This window comes from Ambystoma mexicanum, chromosome 6p (genome assembly GCF_040938575.1).
Source record: "Ambystoma mexicanum isolate Mex_15411 chromosome 6p, UKY_AmexF1_1, whole genome shotgun sequence".
Classification (NCBI taxonomy): Eukaryota; Metazoa; Chordata; class Amphibia; order Caudata; family Ambystomatidae; genus Ambystoma; species Ambystoma mexicanum.
The window spans coordinates 580,091,579-580,115,371 of NC_090935.1; the positions used below are offsets into that span (position 1 = coordinate 580,091,579).

The window sequence follows — 23,793 nt, forward strand, 5'->3', positions numbered from 1 at the left end:
TCCCTGTGTATCTTGTTGACCACCTTCATCAGAGGTGTTGGTGGAAAAGCGTAGGCAAACATCCCTGACCAATTCATCCATAGAGCGTTCCCCTTGGAGCCTGGCTGGGGGAACCTGGATGCGAAGTCTGGGCATTGTCTGTTTTCGCCTGTGGCGAATAGTTCTATAGTGGAGAAACCCCACTGAGAGAAGAGATCTTCTATGACTTCTTCGTGTAGTCGCCATTCGTGTTCCTCTGGGAGGGGATCTCTGCTCAGAGCGTCCGCTAGTGAATTGAGATCCACTGGAACATGTTGGGATGACAGGTAAATCTTCCGTCCGAGTGCCCATTTCCAGATTTCCTGGGCAAGCTTCGACAGATTTGGCGAACAAGTGCCCCCTTGTTTAAGTCATACATCGCCGTCTTGCTGTCTGTTAGGATTTGCACCGACAGGTTGGATAAGAGGGGTTCGAATGCTTGAAGCGCTCTGAAGACTGCGACAAGTTCTAGCAGACTGATATGGTTCTGAGCCACTGTGTGAGACCAGAGTCCCTGAGATGTGTAGTGAAGATAGTGAGCTCCCCACCCTGCCAGGGAGGCGTCTGTTGTAACAACAGCTTGTATCTCTGGATCGCAAAAGGGTTTCCCCTTTGTAAGATTCTCTCTTGTCCACCAGCAAAGACTTTGTACTAGTGTTGAAACGACCACTAGATCGTCCCACTGACCACTTGCTTGAGACCACTGTTTTGCCAACCATTCCTGCATGGTTTGCAGGCACGCGTGGGGAACCAGGTAAATGAAAGATACCATCATGCCTAGAAAACACATCGCTTTGCTTACCCTCAATTTGGCGACCGGACTGATATTAAGGAATTTGCAACAGATTTCGAATTCTTTCCTCTGATGGAAAGGCCAACCCCTCTTGGGTGTTTAGGACATTTCCTAGGAACTGTTATGAGGTGCTTGGCACCAGGCTTGATTTTGTCTCGCTGATTGAGAAGCCCAATTGGAAGAGGTCGATTGTTCTTTGAATGTTCAATCTGCAAATTATGGGGGTTTCCCATGTGATGAGCCAGTCGTCCAGGTAAGGGTACACCGGGATTGCCTCCCTGCGTAGGTGCACCACCACCACCGCCGCCAGTACCTTGGTGACTACCCTTGGAGCCGAGGCTATTCCGAAGGGCAGCACCTTGAACTGGTAGTGCTGGCGGTCTATCTTGAAACGCAAGAATCTGTGCGCTGGGAAGATGGAAATATGAAAATAGGCATCTTTCATAACCAATGTTGCCATGTAATCCCCTTTTTTAGTAGAGGGATTACCTCCTGGAGTGTAGTCATGCAGAATTTTTGTGGCTTGACATATTTGTTTGCAGGGCGCAAGTCTAATACTGGGTGCATCGTTAGATTTTTTTTGGCACAAGGAAGTAGGTTGAATAAATACCCTTGTTTACCTGGTTGCCCTGGACGAGTTCTATTGCGTCCTTTGCAAGAAGAATGGCGATCTCCTCGAGGAGGATTCTTTGGTGCTCCAAAGAGTGTACTTTCTGTCTTGGAGGATGGTTGCGGGGGCGTTCTAGTAGCTCTATACAGTATCCTCCGGATACTGTGGACAGCACCCATCTGTCCGAAGTGATCCCTTCCCATGCGTGAGTGAAGGTGGAAATGCAACCCCCTACTGGGGATGCATGGGAAGGGACCCAGAGTGGCACGTCACTGTTTATTGGGTGGTGTACCACCTCTACCCCTACTGCGGTCCCTGCGCTGACCTTTGGTGAAACCCTGAGTAGCCTGGGATTGATTGCTGCACCATGAGGTTTCTTGATTTTGATGGTAGTTAGAACCCCTCTAGGAGCTTTGGCTGCGAAAGCGACGAAAATGGTTATTTCCCCTTTGACCTGAGGGCTCATTTGTCAGTTGGCCGAAGGATTTTAAGGTCTCGTATTCGTCCTTAGCCGTCTTATGTGCCTCCTCCACTACTTTCCCAAATAGGACGATAGGCTCTACCGGCATGTCTATGAGGGTGGCGCGAGTCTCTGGCTTGAACCCGGACTGTCTTAGCCAAGCATAGGGTTTTATTACTGTGCCTTCTGCTATTAATATCCCTGCATTATATGCTGCATCCAGACACAGATCTTCCGTCTGATGCAATTTGGGGCAACTGGCCCTTTAGTGGTTCAGGGCCAGAGGCTATTAGGGCAGCTACTTGTTCCCATTGGTGGCAATTGTAGCTTGCTAACAGAGTGGTGGTGTTGGCAATATGTGCCTGATCTGCTGACGTGGATGCCACCTTCCTCCCCAGAGCATATATTTTCTTGCTCTCTTTGTCAGGGGGTGCTTCTGAAGAAGCTAGTGGTGTGCCTGCCCTCTTTCTGGTGGTTGTTACTACCAATGAGTCAGGTTTTAACTGACCCCTTATGTATAAGGGATCGGAGGGAGCGGCCCGAAATAAATATATTACTCGTGGATTAACTGTCCGAGTAAGATTAGGGGTTACTAGAGAAGGATCAATTCTGTGCTGGATTGATTTTAATATGGGGATAGCTTGGGCAATGGATTTCCTGACCCCTAGGATTTCTTCTGCAAAATCTATCTTCTTGGACACCTTTTGTGTCCATTTGAAAATGGGCTGCAGCTTTAGCTAGTACCTCATTGAGTAAAGGTTGATTATCAACCGGTGAGTCATTCACTGGGGGATCCTTCAGAATAGGGGAGTCAAAACTGTAGGCTTCCGCCTCATCTTCCTCTTCCTGGTCCTCAGCATCCCCATAGTAATCAACCCCTGTCTGGTCTTCCAGCATCTGTATTTCTGACTCCTCACCATATGGCTGATAAGGCTGAATTATTGAAGGGTCTGAAATCAAAACCTGAAATGGAGTCTCAGAACGGAGCCTCTTAGTAAGGGGTTGAGGGTCTTTGGATCCCGAAATGGCAGAGGTAGCTGGTGTATTTTGATAGCTATGGAATTAGTGTCCTTTTCGTAGAAGTCTACAAAAAAGGACATCCTCCTCATCACCCTATCAATGTCCTCCAAGTTCCATTGCTTAGAACTGGGGATAACCCTCTCTTGTTGTGGTTCCTCAACCATGCCCATATCCTGAGGAGTGGGAGGAACAACCTTTTCCTTGGTGACAGAGTTAGGGACCTTAGATTTTTCCTTTTGTTTTTCCTTCTGAACCTGATGTTCTGAGTTTTTTTAATGTTGTTTTTCCCCCACCTCCCATGACTAGAGGAATGTTTTCCTTAACCCTAAGGGTTTTCTGAATGTTTCGACGCCTGGCGTCGAGATTCGGAGGTGTTGGCACGAAATTTGGGAGTCTTGGAAGAGGGGCGTTGAATCCCGGAAGCAGACGTTGAACGTGCTACTGAAGTAGACGTCGAACGTGCTACTTGGGAGAAGAGGTCGGATTAGTCTTCTGACGACCGGCCTCATTGACTTTTGGTAATGTGGCAGCTTTTGCAACCGTGGATGGTTGTTGTGTGTCGTGAGGCGAACGTGCCCTAGAACGCCCAGAGGACACCGAATCAGCGGACTGCTCTCTTGATGCCTTCTTTTGCCGATCGCTCGACATACGTGTCGAATCTCGGCCTGGGCTGATGTGTTTGGTGGAAGAGGTGTGTGTTGCGCTCTTGCCGCCAGGTGTTGTCCCCATAACTGAACCGCCGGTCAGTCCTCCGAGGTCGGGGGCTAGCGCGTGGGTGCCTGAAGTCACCCCTGTGCCCTCGCCGTCCGATAAGGCAGCGTCGCTGCCATCGCTGAAGGAAACCACGGTGTCCATGGCCTCTAGCTGCCTGGCGTAGTGGGCCCAGCGCTTCATCGAGCGGTCCTTGAGTGTTTTGGCCTTGAAGAGCTTACAAGCTCTACAATTAGCCTCGGGATGATCTTGTGGGAGAAACAAGTTTCACGTATTGTGTTCGTCTACCCAGGGAAACCTCTGGTTACACTTTGGGCAGAATTTAAAAAGGAGTACTCTCCATATGTTACTAATTGGCAGCGGGCGGGTATATGTAGAAAACGAGTGTGTGTGTGTTTGTGACCACCCCCCACTCTCCCTACTTGCACAGGGCCGAGGCTAGAGGCCTTCCGAGGCCCAAAGTCCGTTGTGTAGTCTCGACGGCTGATTTCCTCAGTCTCGATTCACCGATGTCGATCTTCGGCGTAGAGTTGGAGAAAACTGGGAAATTTTGTAATCATATTTATAAATGGCTAAAGCCAAGGGAACTCCGCTATATGCTTCCGACAAGTATGGCGGAAAAAAACAATCTGAGGGTCCTACACGCATGAGGGATCATGGGTACAGTGGACGTCACACTAGGGATAGTATTACTGGCACGCCCTAGTTCGACGCCCCTTTTCTAGTTTCGAAAAACAAACTAATACTCGGCAGCTTCCACTAGATGTCGGCCTATGCACAGCATGTGATCTAAGCAGATTCCACAAGCCTCAGAAATCTATATATAAGAGACGGACGATGTCACGTCCGAAACTGACGAGTGGCGCGGTAGAGGCAAGACGAGGCGACGATAGAGTCGTACTACGCCCCTGTTGAAAATGTTTCAGTAATGGATATCTGAGGAAGCTGGTTTTTCAACCACTTGACAAATTGTGCCTAAATGTGATTAAACAATTCCAGAAATATATAGCTCATCACAAGGGTTTGCTTTGATCAAGTCTCACCACATAATACTGGTGGCAAAACGGTAATTGAACATAATCCTATCTGCGATTGCGATGGAATTTCACGCAGAAATAGTGTACATGTCATATTTTGTGTTCATCATATAAAAGAGCAACAAAGATCTATAGTACCAGTGTTGAAAAATCTAAATATGGACTATAGAGTTGCATATAATGTACACGACAACTGATTATAGTTTGTCTTGAGCCGTTCCTACGGGACGCTTCCAGATTTTGATGCTGAAGAATTGTCATCTTTTCGACCGTACCATATTTATTTTTCCTACCTTTTATCTGGTTTTATTAGGTATTGTTTGATGATTTTTATTTGAATAAACAAATTCTTCTCTCGCATAAGTGGAGGGGACACACTTTAAACAAAAGGCTACCAACAAGTGCAGCTCATTAAATAAGCTGGGTGGACAGGAAAGTAAAGTACCACAGAGAACCCTATTAAAGCCTCAGATAAGGGCCCATCACGGAAAAGGTTAGTAAACAAGGCCAGAACAAATAAACACTCAGAACCTCGCGCCAGATGTTTAGGATAAAATGTCTGTTCTTACACACCACATTTAAGTTTGGCTTTGCCTAAAAGAGTCAATCTAAACTATGCCTGTAGTACATTGAAATAAAAAATGTCTTCCTGCTTATCCTTTTCATTTCATGAAAGCAGCTGAACAGAATTGTGCCATGTCTCCACCCCACTCCTAAAGTGGACCAAAAAAAGGAAGGGACATTTCAAGTGCCAATATTATCAATACACGTTACCAGCTAACTAAGAATATCATCCTATAATTGATGCCTTTAAAAGACTGCAACAAGGTCAATTTCATACTTTGGAAAAATAATTATGCGTTAAATAGTTACACCTTTACCTTGAGAAACGCATCTTGGATAATTACAAACTTTTGCTTTTCGTGTACAGCTCTGGCTGTATTTGATCCATCAAATGGCTCTGAAACAAACGTATTAACAAGTGTTAAATTAATTAAAGTAACATAACAACCCTACAAAAAAATATGCTTAAATGCAAAATTAAATGCAGAAATAGGTAGAGAGCAAAAGCAAAGGACATTGAGGATGATAAAGCTGGTCATTGCAATGAGTCTGAATTTCACCGGTGCAGATATCAATGTATAGTATATAGAGCCCCTGAAGATTTTGCTCTTTCCTGACTGGTTTATCGACTTTTCTGTAGATATGCCCAGAAGGTTTAACTTACTTACCTGTATCTATTGTTCTCCAGCATGGTTCTGTCATGGATTCACATGCTCATGAATATTCCCAGTCGACAGGCTGGGAATCCTCGGTAAAAGAAAAAAAAAATGGATTCACTTAAAAACTGTATTTCTCCGCTAAACCAATCCCTGTCCTCTGGGACATACTGCCCCATCCAATGACAGTCCGCTCCCTAAGCCCCACCCCTGGTGGCAATCTTCAGATTTAGTAAGTACGTAAAGTGGCAGTATGAACCAAGAAGAGCCACAGGGGGGAAGGAGGGAGGGTTTTTGCATGTGGATCCATGACAGAAACATGCTGAACAACAATAGTTACAGGTAAGTAACTTACACCTTCGCCAGCATGCGGTCTGGCATGGATTCACATGTGTTAGGCAAAGTTTGTATGCAGTACCCTTTGGGACCACTACACACAACTAGGACTACAGGTGTAAGCAAAACCAACCTTTGGTATAAGTCTGTACTACACAGTTGTGTGGTAGCGTTGCTGAGCAGCCAGGCTTATCTCATGAGGGGAATGTGAACTATAAGGATGTTACACAGAGGGCTATAATTACAAGTACTCAAATAGACTCTTACACACAAGGTTTCTTGGTAAAACACTTATTAATTTATTTCACAGTCAGTTATAAAACATTCACTAGACAGAGGCAATCTATATCACACAAAAATATACTTCAGTCCTTCACATCAGGTTCTGAGGCATTTAAACTACTTTGAAGGAGGAGCAAAATGGCAGAGTTTTTGAAGTAGGAGCAACAGGGCATAGGTTAAAAAGAATATTACATTTACTCTTCGACAGTGCACATAGTTTGAGTTTGCTAGAGGAGTCAATTCAATGCAATAGGTTAGGCCAAAGTCAATGGGCTAATGTCTTGTATAGGATAGGCTAGGCAGTTCTGGTACTTAAACGGAAAAGTTTTTGCCAAAGTTCTCAGAAGTTGTTCGTAAAAGAAAGATTCATATGTTGGGTGACAAGATGACTAGGCATGCAAGTTGACAGCGTTTCAAGCACTTTCGCAGTGAGAGGCAAGTTCTCTCGGTCGGGTTTTTACAGTACCTTATAATGAAGAAAAAGATGCAGCTGAAGACTTCTGTTCCTGGCAGATCTCGCTGTTCCTGAGCCTCAGTCGTGGGGACAAGAGGGAGGACGTCGGGGGACTTCTGCACTGGTCACAAAGCTGGCAAAGGCAAATCTTCAATACTGGTAGCTGTAGACAAGCACACCAACTGGTGTCCCTCTCCCTGGTTATTCGGTTTCCTGCAGCACTCTGAGGAAAATACAACAAGCTCCGAGAATGGTATCCCAGTGGCTTAAGGTTCGAGTTGATTAGTGCCACCAACTAAAAGGGAGAAGTAGTCCTTGAAGGGCTTCTTTGTCGAGATGAACTTGGCGATTCGGAACCGCAGAAGGGCTTCACCAGGCAAACCAACGGTCCAGGAGTTGCAGCAGCCGTCCTCTTCCTGCTCGTCTTTGGTTCTTTTCGTTCCAGTGGTCGACTCTGCATTCCAAACTAAGAGACTCTCCTTTTATCCAGTTTCCTCCGATTCATTACAGCCTAGCTGCCACTCACCCAGCAGGGTGGCTGTCCTTGCCGGACAGTCAGCCAGCCAATCACGCCAGAGTGCATTTTGGTCTCCTAGGAGACTAAGCACAGGGAGTTTCGGGCACCTCCCTCACTTCCTGCCCACCCCAGACACTCGGGCGCCAGAGGCGATCTTCAGTCCTGAAGCCTGCCAAAGGCGTAGGAACAAAGGGACCAAACCTGGTTTGGCACGCAGAGTAAATCTCAAGAAGGACCTTCCCACAAAGAAATGGCACAAAAAGACGACCAGGGCCATTTTGACAAAAATTGCACCCTTGTGTGCTTTACTGCGGCTGCAAACGCAGCCCGCGGTAAAAGCACACCAGGGTAGTTCAAAGTAAACCACTGCCACCAGCCATTCATTGAGGAAAGGTTAACATAAAAATGTTACATGAGAAACTAGACAAAGGGGAAACTAAGTAACCCCTCCAGCACCCTATTGTAAGATAGTGTGAGCTGGGTCTAGAAAGTTACAAAAGTAAAGCCAATTTCACTTCACTGGTTTTGGAAACAGTAGTTTTCAAGTCTGAAAGACTTCCCTGTGCCAATGCACAGAAGGTGCTATGTAAAAGAGTATTCCTATGGAGTTTGTCAGACTACACAACCAAAAGAAACATTGTTCAATTCATAACAAAAATACGTGAGAGAGTGGGAAAAAAGGGTCCAACTCTCTTGCAGGTTAAAAATGAAAGTCCTCAAAATCCAGCAAAAGTTGCTGGGGGTCTCTAAGGTAGAGGGGAATTAGCAAATTTCCGCAAATTCTCTGTAACAAGCACACCCCATCTTATGTGTAGTACTGGCGGGTTACTAAGAAGCCCCTTATCCTACCTACCCATGTAAATATTTTTATGTTCCCCTCACTACTTTAAATGGCTGGTGGCAGTGGTTTAATGTTCCTACCATTGTGCCTTTCTACCGCAGGCTGAATCCTCAGCTGCAGTATAGCACCCATGGTTGACCATTGTCAAAATGACCCGGGTCTTTTTCACAATTTGTTTGTGAGGTCATTCTTGGGTTTTACTCTGCGTGCCAAGCCAGGTTTGAGCCCTTTGTTAGTTTTGCCTTTGGTGGGCTTCAGTCCTGAAATCCGCCGCTGGCTCCAGTGTGTCTGTAAGGGCAGGAATTGAGGGAGGTTCCGAAACTCCTGTCCTTTGTCACTAGGCGTGCATGAATGCAACCACTCTTGATTGGCTGGCTTTCCTTTCGGGACAGCCAACCGGCTGTTTGAGTGACAGCCTAGGCTGTGCATGAATGGGAGAAACCTGCCTAAAAGGCAAGCGTTTTGGGACTAGAGGCAGAGTTGACCACTGGGAGAAACACCCACCGAAGAAACCGTGAACGAAGCTTACAGCATCCTCCTGTACCTTTTAACTGCCTGGTGAAGCCCCGCTGCTGTGCTGAAACTCCTTTTTCAATTCGACAGAGAAGCTCCAGGAGGGAGAACTTCTTCCCTTGGGTTAGGGGTACCAACTAACCCAGAGACTAACTCCACTGGACCATCTTCCCAGACTGGCTGTACCACTATGCAGCTGCAGGTACCGAGGGCCAGGCGTCAAGAAATCCGTAGTCTAGTGCAACGTCTGAAATCCGTCCAGAAGCTCCAAGAGTCCCCTAAGGACCCTCCAGAAGCAGGATGACCAGAGCGCGAGTCCCCTCACCACAGTGCAGGACTCAAGGAGGGAAGAAAGCCCAACCGGTAGCCAGGATCTGCGGTGGTGCCGTTTACCACGCGCTGAAAACGCAAAGTGCCGCTGATCCGAAAAGAGCCCGTAGCTGCAGACAACCTCCAAATTGCTGCCACACGGGTCCTCTAGACGTTCTCCCTCTTGTCCCCATGACTGAGGCTCAGGAACACAGGATCTGCACTGCTTCAACAGGACAGAATCCAGCTAGACCACTCTTCTTCACACCAGAGGTACTGTTCAGACTTGGGGTACTTACCTCAGTGTCTTTAGCTTTGCTCTTCTCAGTTGAGACTTGCAGTGGCTACTTTTGTTACAGTTAATTTCAACTCTACCCTCCACAAGTGTAATAGCTTGTGATCCTACAGTGACTTCCTACAAAACTCAACATTGTGCAAGACTTATTAACTACGAAGTGCTTCAGCTCCATAGACTGTGCTCCAATTGACTTTGGCTATCCTGGCTCCCTGCAGACTCTTCTAGTCCATTGACTGATATTTTCTGTCCCTCAGAGATGATAACTTGCGTTAGACTGCTATTGCTGGGAAAGGTTTTATCTAGACTTCATTGGAAGATGCAAGTATACTCACATGCCCTGAGAACCTGTTCCCTTCCTTTAACCTTTCCTTTCTGCAACCTCAGAATCTGCAAAGTGTACTAGTGATATATAAATGCCATTACTACCCTTGTGAATGAAGTCACCTCCAGGTGTAGTTGTTAGGCAAGATTGTATGTAGTAACCCTGTGGGAGACTACACCAGCCTTGTCCTCTAGGCAATAGGCAACCCAACCTATGTTATAGGCCTGCACTACACAAGTTGGTAGAGTGGGTGAGCAGCCAGGCTTATCTCAAGAGGGGTCAATGTGAGCTGTAGGGTTGTAACAGATTCACAGTGACATGTATTTAAATAACACATACTAAAGGTTTCTTGATTAAGATAATGATTAATGTAGCAGTCCGTTTTAAAATAAGCCTTCTTCAGAAGGGAGCAATGTGCAACACTTAAATACACTTCAAAAATGCACTCCTTAAGTTCAGTTAAGTAGATACCCTCTTGGGATGACACCCAGACTTCCTACAGCCTCAGGTGACTTCAATAGTTAGGACACTGTGGACATTAATATATCACTTTTCACACTTAAAAAGGTAATACTGAAGTTATGTCAAAAAGGAAAAGTGTAGGGAAGGAAACAATGGTTAACAAGTTTCTCAAACAGGTAAGCACTTTAGAAGCCTCCAATGAAATATAGGTTAACCCTTTCCCAGCTATACAAGTAAGTTATGTATGACTTTTTGAGGGAAAGTTAAACAAAGTCAGAGGGTAAGAAGAGTCTGCAGGAAGCCAGGACAGCCAATGTCAATTGAGCAAAGACTAGGGGATCTGAGGCACTTCGTGAAGATAGCACAAAAGTCTTGAAAAATGTTAAAGAGAGTTTTGTTGTAAAAAGAATCACTGTTGGGCCACAAGCTGGGAGGATTGTGAAGGGCAAATCTGCAAGCAACTCTGCAAAAGGCAGCCAATGCAAGTCTCCAGTGAGAGCAAGCAAGCTACACACAACAAGAGGTAAGTACCCCTAGTTACACAGTACCTTGAGTCTGAAGAAAAGGTAAATTTTTTTGTTTTTTATTTACTTGCGTTTCAGCTGGCTTCTGTAGTCCTGCACATCCTGTTCCTGGGCCTCAGTAGTGGGGACAAGAGGGGCGACGTCTGGGGACTCCAGCATTATGGTTTGAAGGTCGGCAGCAGCAATTGGCACAATTCAGATCAGCAGCACTTTGCGGTTTCAGCTACTCGCAAATAGCACCACTGCGGTTTTTGGACACCTTGCAGACTTTCCTTGCTTCTGGGGTCCAGCACTCTCGAGGTGGCTCAGGCTTGGTTAGTCCTGCTACAAGGGAGTCTGGAGGATCCTCATGGAGCTCAGGTCCAGCTTAAAGCCGATGCACTCGATTCTGGTGTTCCCGTCCCCTGGCACTCGGTTCCTGCAGCAGCAACCAGCAGAAGGGGGGGGGGTGGGTGTCCGATGTTCCAGCCGAGTTTGTCTTGGGGCTGATTGGTCCCACCAACCCAAGGGGAGAAGTCGTCCTTTCAGGGCTTCTCTAGTCGATTAGAAATTGAGCTTCAGCACTGAAGCTTCTCTTCCAGTTTCTCCTTCGGTTCCTTCATCCAGTGGTCGATTGCCTTCCTTGCAAAAGACTTTGCCTTTTAAGCAAGTCTCTCCCATTCATTTGCAGCCTAGCTGTCACTCACACAGCAGGGTGGCTGTCCTCCAAGGACAGCCAGCCGGCCAATCACCTTTGGATGCATTCCTGTAACCAAGGAGACTAAGCACAGGGAGTGTCGGGAACCTCCCTTACTTCCTGCCCTACCAGAGACTCTGGAGCCAAAGGCTGGGTTCACCAGTGAATCCCACCAAAGACAAAACAAACAAAAGGGATCAAACCTGGTTTGGTGCGCAGAGTAAATCTCAAGAAGGACCTTTCCAACAAGCAATAGCGAAAAAAGACCAGGGCTATTTTGACAAAATGGGCACCCATTGGTGCAATACTGTAGCTGCGAATGCAGCCTGCGCTAAAAACACACAATGGTAGGAAAAAGTAAACCACTGCCACCAGCCATTAACTGTAGAAAGGGTAACGCACACGTTACTTGAGAAGGTAGACGGAGGGGTTACTAAGTAACCCATCCAGCACTATGTAAGATAGTGTGTGCTGGGTCTACAAAGAGGAAAAGCAAAGTCAATTTCACTTTACTACTCTTGGAAACAGTTTATCCAAGAGAAGGTATTTAAACCAAAGGACTTCTCTCTGACACTGCACTGAGGGTGCTGTGTGTCACAATACAAAAAGATGATGCCTATTGAGTTTGTCAGACTCCAAATCCAAAAGAAACAGGCTTCAAATCAAACAAAATACACGAGAGAGTGGGGAAAAAGGTCTCTCGCTTCAGGATAAAAATTAAAAGTACCAAAGTCAAGCAAAAGAGCTGGCGGTCTCCAAGGTAGATGGGGAGAATTCACAATTCTGTGTTAATTCCCAACAGTAGGAAGTGTGTAAAAAGCATCGCTAAAGAGTTTCTACTAAAGCTTATGCTGAGTCTGGAAAAGTATTTTAAAGTACATTTGATTGTTACATATCATGCCCTTTTTGAAGAACGCTTGGGGGCTGAGGACGGCCCGGCAGGAAAGCCTAGAAGCTCCCTGGAATATAGAGTCTTCCCCTGGGTCATCAAGCTCTCCTATCTCCACCTGCCTGCACAGCCCCTCCTCCAGCGTGTGTCCCAACGCGAGCGCCGGCTCCTTCCCGCAGCCCGCCAGTGTGTACCTTCCTCGGGGCCTCGCGGGATCCCCGGAGCAGACTTGTAATCGGCCCGCTCAGCTCCAGTGCCCCCCACATCTCAACATCTGCAGGATCGACTGCCCGGAGGCCCCGCTGGGACGGTGCGACGTCTTGAGCCCCTCGGACATTCAGCGACCACATCGGGGCTGCTGAGGGATCCGGCAGACTACGTCCTTGCCTGCTGTTCTCCGCTCAGGTCTGGTACTCCTGGGCCCGGATCCCCTCCGCCAGTATCCAACAGGCAGCAGTCAGCAAGCACTCCAGTCTTCACCTGGCCCATCTGGCTCTGCTTTCCTAAAAAGATATCTTGATCATTTAAAAAATGTGGGCATTCCCCCCCACGGCCACCCAAAGGAGAAGTACTTTACACACGGAATCCTTGATTCACACGAGGTGAGGAGCTGGGGATGCGGGGGACCCAGCCGTGTCTTGTAGAGAGCACAGACCTTTTGTGAACGCCAGCCCTCAATTCCCCCCCTCTATGGACATCAGCAGGGTCACTTATACGATATACCTCGGAGGGGATCCCGGATCTTTTGCTACTGCCAAGTGACCCTCCCATTGCCAGCCATACCCATCAGGGAGATTACCAACTCACCATTCAGCAGGGGGTCTGGCGGTAGGAGGAGGGGGGGGGTTGGGGGGGGAAATCGCCAACAACCTTGTCCTCCTCTTCGGCCCGTGCTAGTTCTCGCATGCTCTTCCCGGACCCTGATCTACCTCTACTATCAACGGTGTAGCAAGATCTCGCCCAGCCTGAGGCCTAATTAGCTGAATCCCCACCTCCGGCCCCACAGAGCTACTGTGTAAAACCCATTGAAATTCCGCAGGTGGTCCGGAATGTGAAAAACGTAAGACCAGGGCACATCCACCGAGAGGACTAAAAAGGGGGATATATCGGAGGACCCAGCCACCAATAGCACATACGAAGCTGCAGCCCACAACTCGTCACAAATGGTCACTAAAGCCGACCTTCAAGACTTGCTATCTGCGCTCAAAGAAATCCAGAAAAGCACGGAGGAGGTGACGAAAAAGATCAACTCCCTTGATAAGAGAGTGGCGGAGGTAGAAAGCCGAACGCGGAACTCGAATCCGAGGTCTGCGACCAATGGTTTGAGGGCGAGCATGATCGGGATAGGATTTCATCCCTGGAAGCGAGGTGCGACCTCCTAAAAGCAAAGCAGGTGGATGCAGAGAATCGGTCCCGAAGGAACAATATCCGACTGTGAGGAATCCCAACGTCAATTCCAGATGCAGACTTAAAGAATTATGTTTCGGACTTACTCAGGTTCATCATCACCCTCCCGGACGAGTCGCCGCTGGAACTGGATAGGGTCCATAGAACAACGCCTAGACCGTCATCTGCTCTCCCCCCGGATGTCCCGGTGAGAGTTCATATCTACCGACTTAAGGAGGAAACCATGCGGGAGGCGAGGCAAATGCACCAAATCACCTTCCAAGGGTCCACAATCTCGCTCTACCAAGATCTTGCAAACTCTACTCTCCAAAAACGAAAAGCTATGCCTACGCTCACGAAATGGCTGCGTGAAAGGAAGGTCCCATACCACTGGGGTTTCCCGACCTCCGTCAGATTCACATGGGAAGGGGCTCAGAAACAAATCCAATCGCCAAAAGAGGTGGATAAATTCATGGCCGTCAGAGGAGGAGAGGGGGAATCTGAATCCGAGGAGTCGGGTCGAGTGGTCCCCGGAAAGCAATCAGAGGAAGCTTGGTCGAAAGCTGGAAGACGGCGCAGGCCCCGAGGTCCCCATAGGAAGAACTTCAAGCCGGGCTGACCAACATCAACATCGAGGGAGCACCTAGGCGCCTTGGCCTCCATGTCACTATCTCCCTCGACGTGGGGAGCCAAAGGGGAGGGGTCCAATAGCCCTCACAGAATTACTCACGGCGGGCTGGCTCAGCTGCAGGAGGAACCTCTTCTCAAAGTTGCAGTGTGGGAGCAATGTTCGAGCTCCACATTTTGTTTCGGCGGCCCTGTTGGCCACCTTTTAGTGCACTTGCACCACCAGTTTTCCCAGTGGCAGTAGGATGTGGTTTTTCCTACTAGTTCAAGAAGGGATAGGGGCAGTGGGGTGGGAGAGGGACATAGAGGAACAAGCTCAAAGCATTGAGAGTCGGGACGTTCATTGTCCGCCCTCTCGGCCAACATCACAACATGCTGCATCGACACCATTGCTTGAATTATGCCAGCGCAACAACCTTGCGCCGCACTTAAAGAAGCAGGAATCAACAGGGACAAAGATCTAATCATGGCTAGCGCAGGAGAAGGGATGGCTGACACAAGCAAAGTAGTAATCTTCTCCTGGAATGTTCAAGGCCTGAACTCACCAAGGAAGCGCAGGTCAATTGAACATAGGCTGGGACAATTAGTCGGGAACATTGTTCTCCTTCAAGAAACCCATCTGCTACAGGAAGACTAACATAGGGTTAGATTCAGCAGATCTAAAAAAAGCTTACTTCGCCACGTCTGGGGTGAAGAAAAGAGGGGTGGCAATACTGTTGAGTGACAGGGTCCCACTGTCAAAAATCACTGAGAAGAGATCCGGATGGTCGTTTCCTCCTACTAGAGGGCCTATTTGAGGAACTCCCCATCACCATCGTCACAATCTACGGTCCCAACACAGCCCAAGCTAACTTCATCGCAGAATTAATCCCGACCATTTTATCATTTCAGGAAGGGCACTTGATCATGGGCGGAGATTTCAATACTATGCCAAATCCCCAAATGGACAAAACCCTGCCGCCCACTAACGTAGAACTCGCACAAGCGCTATCCCTGGCGAAACTGCTTAGGGAAACAATCTGTCGATGCCTGGAGGCTATTCAACAGAACATCAAGGAACTATACCCATTACTCCTGCGCCCACAAAGGCTTCTCGAGAATTGATCTCGTACTAATCTTCGGGGTGCTATATCCATAACTAAGTAAAGCAGAAATACACACATGCATAATATCCGATCACGCCCCAGTGTCCGCAAACCTAGTCTTCTCGGGCCAAAAGCACCCTATTCAGAGACATTGGAAACTGAACGAATCCCTAACAGACGCGTGCATCAGAAGTCGGCGAAACAATATCAAACTATTTTAAGGAGAACTCAACATATGTCTCCCCCATCAACATGATCTGGGACGCTATGAAAGCGGTGGTCAGAAGGTCCCTCATCAGTGCAGGGGCGGAGCAGAAATGGATCGCGTATATCACTGCAGCCAAGCTGGAGGAGAAGAACTTGTTCTTTGAGGGGATTAGGTCCTCCGACGTATTCCATATCTATGACAGGCTCCCAAAGAAGTACCAAGCAAGGAGGTGGGAAAAGAATTTAGAACACAAATTTAGCATGCACAATCAAAATGCGGAATGAAGGACTGCCTTGCCAAAGGTCAGATCCTGCCCTTGGATGGAATCGAGGGAGTAGTGACGTACAAAAGTATGTACTGAAGCCCAGGTGGCTGCATCACAGATGCGACAAATAGGAACACCCCTCTGCAGGGCAGTAGACGCAGCCACTCCCCTGGTAGAATGGGCCCGCAAGCAAGCCGGAGGGTCCTTACCCACCAAGCGGTAACACTCGGAGATAGCTAAAATAATCCAACGAGACAAAGTCTGTTTCGTCACAGCTTGTCCCAAACGCTTTCCAGCGTAACCAATGAAAAGTTGATCGTCCACTCTGACCCGGGACATGCACGAAATATAAAAGCTCAACGCTCTCCTAGGATCAAGTCTATGGAGCCTCTCCTCTTCCTTACCAGGATGTGGAGGATAGAACGCCGGAAGAACAACCTTCTGGCTCAAATGAAATTCTGAAACCACCTTCGGAAGAAAGGAAGGACGAACTCTAAGGACAACCCTGTCCTTATGAAACACAGTGGCTTAACTGAAAGTGCCTGTAACTCACTCACTCTGCGAGCGGAAGTAACCGCAACCAAAAACACAATTTTCAGAGTTAACAGTCTCAAAGGGCAAGAATGCAAAGGCTCAAACGGAGCACCCATAAGAAACTTAAGAACAAGATTCAAATCCCAACCGGGCACCAGAAAAGGTGACGGAGGGAACACATTAGTGAGCCCTTTCAAAAACTGGGAAATTAAAAGGAATCTTAAAATAGGAACATTCGTCATACGAGCGCTTAAATATGGACAGCGCCGCTAGGTAACCTTTAATGGACCCACTTGCAAGCCCCTGTGGGCCAAGGAAAGCAAAAAAGACAGAACCATGGGAATGTCACACTCAAAAGGATCCACATTCTTAACTCTGCACCAGTCGCAGAACTTTTTCCAACGGCAACGTTTCAGAGACTTTGTTGCCGGCAGCCTGGCCGAGAACAACACCTCCATCATGTCTTCAGGGAGGTCCCAATCCTTATACCTCAATCTTTCAGAAGCCAAGCGTGAAGGTTGAGCGATCTGACCTCTGCATGGAGAACCTGACCGCCCCCCCCTCCCATGAGAGCAGATCGTCTCGGTAGGGAAGACGACATGGAGGGCAGATGGACAAGTCGAGAAGGTCCGGGTACTACGTCCTGCGGGCCCACGCCGGAGCAATGAGGATCATCCAGGAACCGAACCTCCGTAACCTCTGCAGTACTTGCGGGATGACGGGGACTGGAGGAAACGCGTACAGAAGTGGGAATGACCACTCCACCACGAACGCGTCTCCTAAGGCTCCTTTTGGAGGAAATTCCCGCGAGCAAAAACTTTTGCACTTCCGGTTGACACTGGTGGCGAAGAGATCCACTTGAGGGGTCCCCCAAAGGGTGAAGATCTCCAGGAGAATCTCCTGAGCCAGCTCCCACTCGTGAGAGATCGTGCTCTGCCTGCTCAGAGCGTCCGTCGTCGTCTCCGGCCAGATGAACAGCCGAGATCGAAACTTCCTGCTGGATGGCCCATAATTCGAGCTGCATCGCCTCCCTGCACAGAGGAAGTGACCCTGCCCCCCCCCCCCCTTTGTTGAGGTAGTGCATGGCCACTGTGTTGTCCGTTAGAATCAGGACACTCTTTACTCGCACAGTTGGCAGAAAAGCCTTCAGGGCTAGCCTGACGGCCCTCAGCTCCAACAGATTGATATGGAGTCTGGACCCCGACGGAGACCAACGACCGCTGACTGTCAACTCATTGGCATGAGCTCCCCATTCCGTGAGGGATGCGTCCGTCACGATTGTCACCTCCGGCCAGGGCAGCCAAAATGGGGCCCACTTCATCAGATTGCCTTCGACGGCCCACCACAGAAGGTCCTGGGCGACCAAGGGCAGCACCTGAACAGGGTCCGACAGCCTGCCGGAGGACTGAGACCACTGCAAAGATATCATCACCAACGACCGCTGACTGTCAACTCATTGGCATGAGCTCCCCATTCCGTGAGGGATGCGTCCGTCATGATTGTCACCTCCGGCCAGGGCAGCCAAAATGGGGCCCACTTCATCAGATTGCCTTCGACGGCCCACCACAGAAGGTCCTGGGCGACCAAGGGCAGCACCTGAACAGGGTCCGACAGCCTGCCGGAGGACTGAGACCACTGGAGCTTGAGAGCCCACTGCAAAGATCTCATCACCAACGACCGCTGACTGTCAACTCATTGGCATGAGCTCCCCATTCCGTGAGGGATGCGTCCGTCATGATTGTCACCTCCGGCCAGGGCAGCCAAAATGGGGCCCACTTCATCAGATTGCCTTCGACGGCCCACCACAGAAGGTCCTGGGCGACCAAGGGCAGCACCTGAACAGGGTCCGACAGCCTGCCGGAGGACTGAGACCACTGGAGCTTGAGAGCCCACTGCAAAGATCTCATCCGCAGACGAGCCTCTGGCACCAGAAGAATGCAGGATGCCATGAGGCCAAGCAGTCTCAAGAACTCGGACGCTGGGAGATTCTGGGCAAGTTGAAACCTGTGCACCATCTGCTGAATGTGAAGAGCTCTCACCTGGGGAGGAAAACACTGCCCCAGGGATGTGTTGAGCACTGCTCCGATGTACTGGAGCCGCTGTGTTGTCAAATGGGTCTTCTTTAAATTGAGGGAGAAGCCCAGCTTGTGAAGGGAGTGGCAGGTGACGGACAGATGATCCAGGACTTGCTCGGGAGAGCTCCCCCTGATCAACCAATCGTCCAGGTAGGGGTAGACGTGAATCCCCCCCTTTCCTGAGATGCGCTGCCACCACCACCATGAGCTTGGTGAAAACCCTCGGGGTGGAGGTCAATCCGAACGGCAGGACCCGAAACAAAGTGTGAGTCGCCAACCGCGAACCTCAGGTACTTCTTGTGCTTGGGATGGATCGGCACATGGAGGTAAGCGTCCTTGAGGTCGAGAGACACCAACCAGTCCTGACTTGAGAGAGAGTAACCATCTTGAACTTGTCCTTCCTGAGAAGTTTGTTCAAAACGCGCAAGTCCATGATGGGTCTGAATCCCCCGTCTTTCTTCGAAATAAAAAAATAAGGGGAAATACCATCCCTTGTTCCTCTCTGCTACAGGTACCAGTTCTATGGCACCTTTCTCCAGCAGGGCTTGAATTTCCTGCGCAAGGAGCGGATCCGGACTCTTCAAAGAGGTTCCCAGGAGGATTGTCTGCAAGGCCTCTGCCGAAAAGGAAGACAGTAGCCGTGGGTTATGATCTCCAGAACCCACACATCTGAAGTAATGGCGCGCCACTCTACAAGATGCTGCGCCAGCCTTCCCCCAACCGGCGAACCATGGAACCTGGCCTCATGACTGAGTGGTAGCGGCTGCGGCGTTGCCCGAGGGCAAAGAGGCAACTGTCCGAGCGGCCTTGGCACCTCGAGTACCCTGTTTTCCACTTCTGGCACTCTTATGGTGGCCTCTTTGACTGCTAGCTCCTCTCGCTTTACTGAAGAACGAGTAATAGCAAAAGGAACCTCCCCTCCATTGTTGTCCCCTAGGACGAAAAGGCAGAGGTTGTCGAACTGCAGCGCCCAACGACTTCGCTGCAGCTTTGGAGGTCTGCAACCACTCAAGGCTCTCGTCAGCCTTGCTGCCAAAAAGATGTTCACTGTCAAAGGGCATGTTGAGGAGCCGGGACTGCACATCAGGAGCGAACCCAGACTTCCGCAACCACGCAAACCTGCGTATTACAGTGCTCGCCGCCATGGACCGGCTGACACAATCTGCCATGTCCAAACCCGACTGAACGGCCTCACACATGGCATCCTTGCCATCCTCAACCATAGCAAGGAAACCATCCCTTTCGTCCCCTTCGGGAATATGTTCAGCCGCTAATGCAACACAGTTCCACAGAGTGTGTGTGAAACGAGACAAGGCACATATGGAGTTGGCCGCCTGAAGCGCCATACCCCCTGAAGAAAACACTTTCTTCGCCGAGCCGTCAAAACGCTTGTCGTCCCTATCCGGAGGGATGGTAGGATACGACGCCTGCTTTGCCTGCACCACCAAACTCTTTGGAGTGGGGTGCCTGGACAAATAGCAGGGGTCGCTACTGGCTGGACGGTATTTACGCGACAAAGACTTGCCCACTGCCACAGTCCAATCCGCTGCCACCCTTCTCCACCCTTCTCTGCAGAGCCATATGAAACGGCAGTACCGGGTCAGTGGGGGGACCAAGATCAAGGATGTCCGTGAGATCATCCTGAACGAACTCCCCTGGGGGAGCCGACCATCCCAAGTACTCAGTGACCTGAGACATAAGGCGCCGGTATGAAGAATCGGCATGAGTGCCAGGCTCCGGCCTACAAAACACCACCTCCGGAGAGGTGTCCAGTCCACTGGCATCATGCAGTGACTGGCTCAGGTCATCAAACTGGCTATGGCCCGAGAGAAGCTCATCTGGTACCGTAACCAAGCCTTCATCAGAGCCTTCATCACCCTCTGAAATGTACTCCAGGCGGTGAGAGGAAGACATCTGGGGACCAAAGCTATGCCTGACCTTAGCCAGAGCCTTTCTAGGGGCTAACCCCGTACCACAGGGCCCCTCCGACACCACTGCCTCGAAAGGCTTCGAGGGCGCCGAACGAGTCGGCGCCGACCGAATCGGCGTAGATGTCAGGTGCAGCGCCGCCAGCATCGGCGGCGTCGACACAGGCCTCGAAGCCGGAGCTCTGAGCGTGTCTCTCGATGACCTAGGTGCCGACAGCGTCGACGACCCCCTCGGAGGCGGAGCCTCGAGAGAAATCGTCGACGACCTCGGCGCCACAGGCGTCGACGTCTTCTTTGAAGACAGCACAGGATCATGCGGTCTCGAGCGCGTCAAGGACCGGGACCTGTTATGGGCATGGCGAGAACGGCTACCCTTGTCCGAGCGGGACCTTTCCCGCGAGCCGTGCCGACCACCCGAGCCCGAAGGCGTATGAGCGATGTCTCTCGACCGGTGCCGACTGACCCCACTCGGAGGCGCGGACGGACTGATGCCCTGCGATTCAAGAATCGCTAACATCTGCTTCCCGAAGGAAGCCCATTCCTCCGGTGTCGCTTGCATGGTGGGATAAGCGACCCGCCGACGGGCTGAGTCCTCGGAAGAGGACGGGGAAGGCGACCGATGCCGGCGCTTCCTGGAATGCCTCGAAGAGGCGGAGGAGTGGCAAGACCGACTCCTGGAAGGAGACCCACTGGACTTCCGACGATGACGCAGAGAGTCACCTCTCGAGTCATCTGTCGAAAGCCCCGTAGACCTCGACTTCCGGGGTTTAGACACCCGACCTACCGACAGCTTCTTTTTGCGTTCCCGCAAGGCCTTGGCCATGAGCGACTGGCAGTCGACAGTCGTCCGTATCGTGGGCCTCCCCGAGGCACCAGAGGCAGGCGTCGTGCGAGTCCGTGACCCGACATCTTGGACCCACAGTCCCCGCGTTTCTTGAAGCCCCGACGCAGGGTTGAAGACGAAGTAGACATCGCCACGAACAGGTCTTCACAAAAACCGACCAGGTTCAACGAACCGAGAAGAATATAGCAAAACTCCAAAGAGTCTAGGCGTACCGAGATTCACGAAGCGAACACGTTCGCGGAAAAAACGGAACTGAGGCTACGGGCGTTGTGCGTCCTACTTATCACATCGGGTGATGTCAGCCGTCGGAGGAGGTCCTCGGGGACGGCGCATCGACGTCATCAGCGCAGGACGCAGACGCCGAAGATTTTCCGAAGCAGCACAGCTGTGGACTTTACCCGTCAGATATGGAATACGTCGGAGGACCCGATCCCCTCGAAGGTAAAACATTTACAAGCTGAGCTGAAATCCCGCAGCTCCAGGAGAGTAGAAAGAGCCCTGAGGAAAGCCAAAACAGCACTAGAACTGCACTGCGCCAACCGAACTGCCAGAGGTTTTAGCCTTCACTAGGCAATTCTATTATTGCCAAGGAAATAAGGCGAACAAGGTACTAGCGCAAAAACTGAAAAAGACCCACAGTAGAAATAATATCCTCAAACTTGCGGGAGCTGGCTGTAAATTATGCTACTCTGAAACGGATAAAATTAGTGAACTGGTGAGGCATCACAAATCCGTAACGTCAGGGAAACCTACCAAGTTATTAGACAGCTTGCCAGAGTACTTGAGCACCATCCGCCCTCAAAATAAGGCCCAACTAGATTCACTAGAATCCCCTATCACCAGCGAAGAAATCTTAGACGCCATCAAATCTCTCAAATCCACTGCACCGGGCCCAGATGGCTTGACCGCTAACTTCAATAAAAAATATGTTAGCATACTTGCACCGCAGATGTCGGCTCTATTTAACTCTTTCCTATCCTCGAATTCGGTCACTGGGTCAATGGCGGAATCGCTCACAGTTCTGCTGCACAAAGCAGGAAAAGACCCCGAATTGGCTACCTCTTATCGCCCGATTACACTGCTGAACAATGATGGGAACATTTTTGCTAAGGTCCTAGCTAGCAGATTGGGGGCTGTTCTTCCGAACTTGATAGATCGCGATCAAACAGGTTTCATCCCAGGTAGGGGGACGCACGATAATATAAGGCGAACGATAAATATCATCAAAAGTGCCCACAAGTTGGGTGTGGGAATGGCGGTCCCATCTCTGGATGCACATAAAGCCTTTGATCTGGTGGACTGGGGGTACATCCGAGCCGTGCTAGAGCACATTGGCTTGGGCCCAAATTTTACCACATGGGTTATGGCCAATTATCAAACTCCTACTACACAATTACGGGTCAATGGCACCAGATCTGAAGCAATACGCTTATCTAGGGGCACTAGGCAGGGCTGTCCTCTATCGCCCTTTACTTTTCGCCCTATCCATGGAACCTTTCGCAGCGAGAATTAGGCTGAATACGAGGATTAAGGGGATCACTGTGGGAGGCCACAAATACAAAATTGAGTTATACACGGACGACGTGTTAATAACAGCGTCAAACCTGGCCGGGGGGGCAGTTAGATTGCCTGGACCTCCGTTCTTGGAATCCACGGAACCCCACAAACCGTTTCCATTTATTGGAGTAGCAATGTCTGGTGTTAGGCTTTCTTGCTTCTCCAAGTATGTCCATGCATCTCTGAGGAAGTTGGAGGTGCCCGAACTCTTCACTTCAGGAGCCAGGCCGCTAAGTTGAGAGTTTGCGGGCATGGAAGAAGTGTTTCCCCCTTGTCCTGAGATAACATGTTGTATGGGCAAGGAAGTTTTATCGGAGGAGAGAGAGAGAGAAAGCTCCATCAGATGGAGAACCAGGGTTGGCGGGCCCACATCGGGGCCACCAATATCATGGCGACTGGTTCCTGGTGAATCTTGTGCACAATCTTCTTGAGTAGGGGATTCAGGGGGGAAAAGCGTAAACAAGTCTGCCTGACCATGTTATCCAGAGACCATTCCCCCTTGGATCGGTTCTGAAGTAACCTGGAGGCGTAATCTTGGCATTGTGCGTTCCCTAGAGTTGCGAACAAGTCGATCTCTCGGAACCCCATTCTCTGAAGATGTTGAAGACGATGATTTTGTGTAGTCGCCATTTGTATTCTAAAGGGAGTGGGAAGTCTCTGCTAAGCACGTCCGCTAGAAGATAGAGTTCCCCTGGAACGTGTTGAGACAACAGGAACCTCTGTGTTTGAGAGCCCATTTCCAAATGTTGTGGGACAGTTTGTGTAGCCCTGGAGTGTGAGTGCCCCCTTGCTTGTTCAGGTAGTACATGGCTGTGGTGCTGTCCATGAGGATCAGGACCGTCTTCCCCTGCAACTGTGTTTGAAAAGCCTTCAAGGTTTTGAACAGGGCCAACAGCTTGTTAGGGAGAATTCTCTGTAAAGGCTAATTTCCCAAACCTAGTGAGTCCCCCAGCAGCTTTGCTGGATTTTTGGGGTTTATTTTATTTCTCCTG

At 49.8% G+C, this 23,793-nt stretch overlaps 1 protein-coding gene across 1 annotated transcript in view; it reads right to left on the bottom strand.

Annotated features, from left to right (window-relative positions):
• Positions 1–23,793, bottom strand: part of TENT2 (terminal nucleotidyltransferase 2) — a 1,145,598-nt gene that overhangs the window by 79,699 nt on the left and 1,042,106 nt on the right. The window contains exon 13 of the mRNA XM_069627408.1: positions 5,531–5,610. Coding sequence (XP_069483509.1) covers positions 5,531–5,610 — 80 coding nt within the window. The remainder of the gene's footprint in view (positions 1–5,530; positions 5,611–23,793) is intronic.